Source organism: Pezoporus wallicus, unplaced genomic scaffold (assembly GCF_028554395.1).
Source record: "Pezoporus wallicus isolate ANWC-B61680 ecotype Strahan unplaced genomic scaffold, APGP_CSIRO_Pwel_v1 scaffold_8769, whole genome shotgun sequence".
NCBI classification, from domain to species: Eukaryota; Metazoa; Chordata; class Aves; order Psittaciformes; family Psittacidae; genus Pezoporus; species Pezoporus wallicus.
The window spans coordinates 1,085,268-1,091,961 of NW_026642673.1; the positions used below are offsets into that span (position 1 = coordinate 1,085,268).

General features: G+C 46.3%; 1 protein-coding gene across 1 annotated transcript; it reads right to left on the reverse strand.

The window, feature by feature from the left end:
* Positions 1-597: 597 nt before the first annotated feature.
* On the reverse strand, positions 598-6,694 carry POU2AF3 (POU class 2 homeobox associating factor 3). Its single transcript, XM_057432046.1, has 5 exons — positions 6,680-6,694; positions 5,283-5,497; positions 3,266-3,360; positions 1,493-1,719; positions 598-1,169 (listed from the first exon to the last, which is right to left on the reverse strand). The coding sequence occupies exons 1-5, from the start codon at positions 6,692-6,694 to the stop codon at positions 831-833; spliced, it is 891 nt and encodes a 296-aa protein (XP_057288029.1). The 3' UTR covers positions 598-830.

Genomic DNA, 6,694 nt, shown 5'->3' on the forward strand with positions numbered 1-6,694 from the left:
ATTTAGCTCCTGTTCAGTTGATCACACTGAACGGTGAAGAAAACCTGATATCAACAGACCAAACTATACAAAGAGCTGCCAAACTACAGCAGCTTCTCACTGAAACCCAGCCTTTAGAGGGAAGCTGGTGTTGATCAGCAGCCAAAGATGTTTGGCACTGGATTCAACCCCTGTGCAGGCCTGAGGGGCCTTTCTGGCACATGACCCATAGGCTAAGCCCTGGGCTTGCATGGAAAACAGCAGTTTTCCTTCTCTGCAAAATTGCTAGAGAATACCATCATGGCAGTCTGAGCAGAAACAGTGGCCACAAAACTGCAGATCCATGTCAAAGCAGGGTAATGTACAGCTTTCTCTGTAGATAGTGTGCTGGGTGCTGAGATACATATAGACTATCTGCTGCAGACCCTATCTGCTGGAAAGGGTAAGCTGCTTTCATGCTGCTGAGAATTACTCTCTGTATAGGTTGCTGAATGTCTCTGTTCCTTACCTTTATGAGAAACAGGGTCAGGATCCTGCATCATCAGCAGAAAAGCACATGAGGAATGAACAGGCTTCAGCATATGTACCAAATTATTTATTTGTATCAAAAAGGGCTTAATTACATGTGTTTGGTAAGGCAGCAAAAGAACCCCAAACCACCACCACCACAACAAAACACCCCGATACCCCTGACCATACGAGACAGGAGGATTAATGTAGTGCCAGTGTCATGTAGAAAATGTGTGAGTAGTGAAGAATAAACTGAACTGTGTTAGGCAGCACAGCTTTGCATAGTTCATGGGCAATTAATCTGATTTGGATACAGTGGATGTGTAAAACCACAGTCCCCATTAGCTATAGCAGATGTCACAGTTCCTATCCCTTCTGAAGAAGTCATCGGCCATGGCCATGGGTGGTAGGTAGTCCATGCAGTCCGTGCTGGAGCAGGGGAAGTACTGCGGGACCCTGTTGTCCCCATGCTGGGAGCCATAGGCAGTGCAGCAGCAGGCAGAGGTGGTGTATGCGGAGGGGGTATGGCAGGACCATTCCTCCGCAGGGTAGCTGTAAGTCTCGGAGTCCAGAGCAGAGGGTGGGCTGTGGGTCAGTGGAGTGAAAGGAGACAGCTGAGGAGGAGAGCAGCTATAGTTCAATGGGCTGGACAGATCAGCCGAACTGGGGGATCCAGCAGCCTAGAGTTTGAGGGAAATGAAAGAAAAACCAAAACAAACAACAAAACACAGGATGTTTCAGGGTGCCACCTGGGGACATGTGGACAGCTGTCAGGATTTCAATGCTATCACCTTTCTCGGGGGGGTCTGGCTAGCCGGGGAGATGGTTTGGCCCTTGGAAGCTTAAACGCAAGAGGCAGTTCCTGTGACATTAGTGTTAATAGGGAGCTTGTCTGTGAGTCAGAGAACCCCTAGCAGGAAGTGGGCTATCCTTTGCAGAAAATCTGCAGATCTGTAGAAAGGACATTCCTCCCTTTTCTGTTCCCCTGGGAGACAAAACTTACCAGGCCCTGGTTAAAGCAGTGTGAGACTGGCTGGAAGGCATCTGAGGTGTAGTGTGAGGACGTCTGGAAACCACTGAAGGCTGGGTCTGAGGGTGCATCTGTCTGAAGACAGGAATCTACCAGTTGTTCCAAATAGCTAGGGCTTTCTTCACAGGAGAGGCAATTCGAAAACTGCCATGATGGACAATAGTTGGGAACAGAAGTGATGGGTTCTGCATCAAAAGGTCCTAGGAGAGAAGGTAAACCAGACAGTAGCAGATTATGTCTTCACAAAGGGCAGGTGTTGCCCCAGGTCAGGTTTCAGTATTCTCATATGTTCAGTAGCCCTACAGATTTAGACAAAGAAAAAGGTCCTTCCAGTTCAGGGTGAATATTCTAGGGAAGCAGACACTAGAAGGAAGATGATCAAAAGCATGCAAATAACTTGGGGAAATCTAGTCCCTTTGGAAAGCTCCAAAAATCTGTAAATACGGCTGGAAACAATTCTGGCTCCAGCCGTTTCAGACAGGGATCCAGCTGGAAACTCCCTCAGACTCTTGATCCTCTAGCCTCCCTTCAAATGTCAGCTGTTTACAGACCTAGAAGTTTACCATGCAGTGATTTATGCTTCACAGCTTGGCAGATGCCTTGCGCTTTTGCCTCACCCAGTCTTCAGATGCAAGGTAGCTACATCTAGAGGAAGAAGAGCGTAACAGGAGAACAATTTGCTCTTTAATACTCCAAAAAGGCAGTCAGGAGACAAACCTCTGAGCAAACAAAATGGAGCAAGTCAATGATAACGTGGCATTGCACCCACATAGTGTTATGAGTGAGTTCCTAGAAAACCATAGGGTCAGATTCTCAACGTACTGCAACGCTCTTGCTGGGGTATGAAAGCATATCTGACTCTTCAGAATGATCACCTTTTCATGCTGCGTTCAAATATGGTTAAAAGCAAAGTCTGTCCACATGGAGGGGCACAGGCCTGAAGGCAATGGAACTGCACATAGGTAGAGAGTCACTCAGAGTCCCAGTAGTTTGCAAGTTCAGCGTGGCAGTGTTTAGTTGGATGTGGGGAGGAGGAAGGAACGATACATAAACAGATGGAGACTTTCCAGCCTGAAAAATCTGTGGTATGTCTCGCAGTTCTTTATTAGCATAAGCAAATTGATTCCTAAATATTGATGGATGTCCATACAATGTATATATCCACACCTGCCCAACCTTTTAGGTCTCTGCTTTGGCTGTAGAATAATTGAAGGATCTGTACGCTCAAGCTGCTGTACCCTCCACCCCTCTCCACTTTCCTTGGATATTCACATAGAGGAGGAAGAAACTCTTTGTGTTGCTGAAAACCTGACACTCCTCTTGCTCCCATGGATGCTGCCAGGAAAGTGAGAACAGCCAGCTGCTGGAGCTCAGCAAAGTGCTCCAGTGCAATCTGACCCTCTAGATCCATTCAGACCCACAGACTGGAGCCTGGAGACGGTGATGCCAGCAGTGTTATTCCCTAGGGGATGAGCATCCCTTATTGAAGGAGACCTCTCTCCTTGCTGTAGGAAAATAAACTGCACAAATGAGAGCATGTGATCGTGCTCCTGAATGGGGTAATATGTACCCTGCTGGCCTCACAGGATCCTCATCTGCATTTTGTGCGCTCCTTTCAGGCGCTGATTGGCTGCATTGCCTGTTATCTGGTGGTGCTTGCCTCAACCAAGGGCTGGAAAGATTCTGGGCTGTGGGAAAAATTGGGAAGGGGGTGGGAAGGGACATGTGGATGGGCTTTGTACCAACCTGGGTGAGGTGGAGACACAGACTCTGGAAACTGGATGCTGCTGCTGCCCCAGGAAACCTGACCAAAGAGAAGGGAAGAAAAGGAATTGCAGATACTGTAACATAGGAGAGCGCTCTTCTGTGTGCTGAGGTAAGTTGGATTTCTCTTCAACATATTTATGTAAACCTTATTTACCTGGTGGGTGTAATATGGAAAACTTCCCTAGCATTAACAGAACAAGATTAATGTGCATAACATGATTTTTTTCTTGAGCCTATAATGGCACTGGAGGAGCACAACACCAGCTTGGTGTAAAGCTCTATCAAGAGCACCTTGTTAGGGTGCTCTCCCTATTCCTGTTGATTCAGTAGAGATGTGGCTCCCTTTGAAACTAACACATTAATTTCTAGGACCACAGTCCATAGTGGAGGGATCCCAAAGAATTTGTAGGGATAAATATGATTGAGAGTAGTTAACAAATTGTAGGGATAACTCTTGAAACATAACTAAAGACAACTGCAGGTATCCCTGTGGCTGGGCACCAGACTGGATTGCCGTGTTTGGGGTTGATGTCATTTGAGAACCAGCTCTGCCATTGCTCCCCACTCTAACACAGCTACGTGCCTCTGTGAAACTAGACAGTCTCATTTTGTAAGGGATGCTGGAAGCTGGAGCAGACAGATCAATTGTTTTAGGAATCCAACCTGCCATAGTAAAGAAATCCCCAAACATCAAGCATCGAAACTCCTATCACTTTTGTGGTCAGGATTTTAGTCTGTAAATACAAATACTGGGTTGGGTTTTTTTCCCCCTCAGTTTTAATTCATACAATTTCCATTTAGTTTCCTTTATTAAAAATGAGTGGCTCATTTCTCCAGCAACAACTTCTTAGCTCATCCCCATGCATTTAATTCATTAAACAGCAGCTATTCTGGGCTGAAAGTACCCACAGGAGTACCCCTCCTCTCTTTGGCTGCAGATACGTAACAAGGCAGACATAGCTATAACACTGGCAGCAGAAGTTTCCAGGTTCAGCTTTTCTCAGTGCACAGAGGTAGCTTATCCTGCCAGCCCTAACCTATGGGGCCTCTCCAAGACAATGCATACCTTTTGGAAAGCACAAAGGCAACCTCCTGCGTTGCCACTTTTTCCTGTGTGGGCAAAACAAATGCTGTGTAAACTTGCTATGGGGAGCAAAAACCAGTTCCATGCAGCCTGTGACATCTGCTGTGATGGAGAGGCTAATTCTGTTAGGGCTGGAGGGGAGGAGTAGCCCAGCATCTCTAAAGCCAAGCAGTTCTGTGCACTGTTCACCCAGGCCTCCCTGCCTGTAGGTTGCAGGCTGATCAGCTTTCTATGCAGTCAGCTGCAATGAGGTGCAGGAGATGGAGATAAATCTGAAAGCTATCCAAAGCTGTAATGTCATGAACCAGGAAGAGGTAATGATTTACCAAGCTCTTTATGCAAATCCCTAAGAGTGGCTGGAGCTAGAGGACTCCTACAAAGACTGGAAAAGTGAGAGAGTGCATGTGTGTGTACACACACAGATCTCCATCCCCTCCTTTAGAAGGGATGGGGCTACGAGCTGCCCAGATGGTACTGAAAAATATTAGAGACCTGAATTTAGTTGAGTATACTTGAATACTATGCTAAGGAGCCCTAATGGAGCAGGATGGAGCCTTGCTTAAGGGGTCTTTGCCCATGCTTTGTTTTCTTCCTTTCTGCTAGACAAACTTTGGGGCTGTTGCTTCAGCCTGACTATGCCATATTTTACATGGGGGGCAGTTACCATGGCCTGCCTTGCTTATCCAACGTAATGATACTGGAGTTGCTGTTGGACCAAAACTTGCCCATATTGGCCCTTTTGTTGCAGAGTGAGTTATGTTTCTGAAGCACCAGTTCTGCTTTCTCCCCGCACTAAAGACTCGTCACCAAAGAAGTGATGATTTATGTTGTGTTTGGGTCACTGCTGCATTTACTCTGGCTGAATATTATTCTCCCCCAAATTCACCAGCCTGCTACACTCAGGCAGTCTACTTGACCCAGAGATTACAGTCTTGGAGAGAAAGATTAAGAGACAAGGCAGACACCACAAGAGTTTTACTTACTGCTGCACTGCTTGCTGCTTGTCGTGCTCTTCTCTGCTGCAGTAACTCCTTAACTGTAATCTTTACTCTAACACCTTGATACACCTTGGGCTTTCCTGAAAGTATGTGTGGGAAAAAACACTTAAGATTGAAGACTTTCAAAACCTAGAGCAAATCCAGCATTTTTTTTCAGTCATGCTTTACATGGAGTCTACTTAGAGCAAACATGATTAACTTGTCATTGATAAGTCACTTGTAATCACAGTTTATAGCCCTCTTCAATGCCTGCTTTTCAAGCCTGCAGCAAACAGACATTTCTGGAAAAGATGGTGTTGATTATATTCGGTAATCACATGTGTTTTATTTGTTCCTATTGCATTGTCTCCCCCCCCCCCCTCCCTGGTGTACTAATACCAAGCTCCATCTGGTGCTTGGTATTTTAATTTATTGAATCTATATAAAATTCCTATCATATTTGTCTCCCTTAGGACCTGAAAATAAATCTGTGAAGCCCTTCATCTGGCAGATGAGGACCAGGAATAAAACAATGGAAAAATGTGGGCAGTTACTCAGAGGTCTAAACAAAACCCAAATAAAATGACTGCTTTCATGAATCACTTCTTGCAAAGCCTAGATTATCTCTGTCTTTTGCTCATTCTGTACAACACCCATTGATTTCAAACAAGCATTTAGGATGTCTGTAATCCAGCCAAACCCAGTCAGCATCATCAGTCACTACCTGATGAGGGCTTTTCAGTACAGGAAATGGTAAAGAATTTACTTATTGTGAAAAATCACTTTCACTTGCTCTACTCGCGGTAAAACACCCAAAGCTACTCTCTGTATTAACCAAACAACATCGCAGGCAGCTGACATTCACACCCTGAAGGAGGCGGCAGAAATCAAACCCACAGGAGGAAACGAATGCCAGAGCAAAACCTGGCCTTCCAGTGCCACCTCTGGGACGTGGAACAACACACTCGCCGAGGCAGCCGCACCAAGCAGCAGAACAGAGGACACGTGAAGAGATCCTGGCTGCTCTTCAGTGCCCATCTCCTGCATTACAGACTCTAGGCAACTGTCTCATCCTCTCACCACAACATGCCACGGCTGGCAGGGATGGGGCCAAAACAGACACCAAACACCAGTGTTGTTTCATTGTTTCATCCTGCAGTCGGCTGCTCCCTAGTGAAGGCAGCAGGTTGCAGGTCCCCTATCCTATTGCTGCAGCAAGAAGATAGCGCTGGATTTGCAGGGTCCACCTGCATATGCTTTTCTGCTGTTAACCTTTCTCTACAGCTTCATCCTCCTGTCCGGCCAGCCCTCCTCCTCCTGCCCCCTTGGTACTCTGGGTGAGGACAT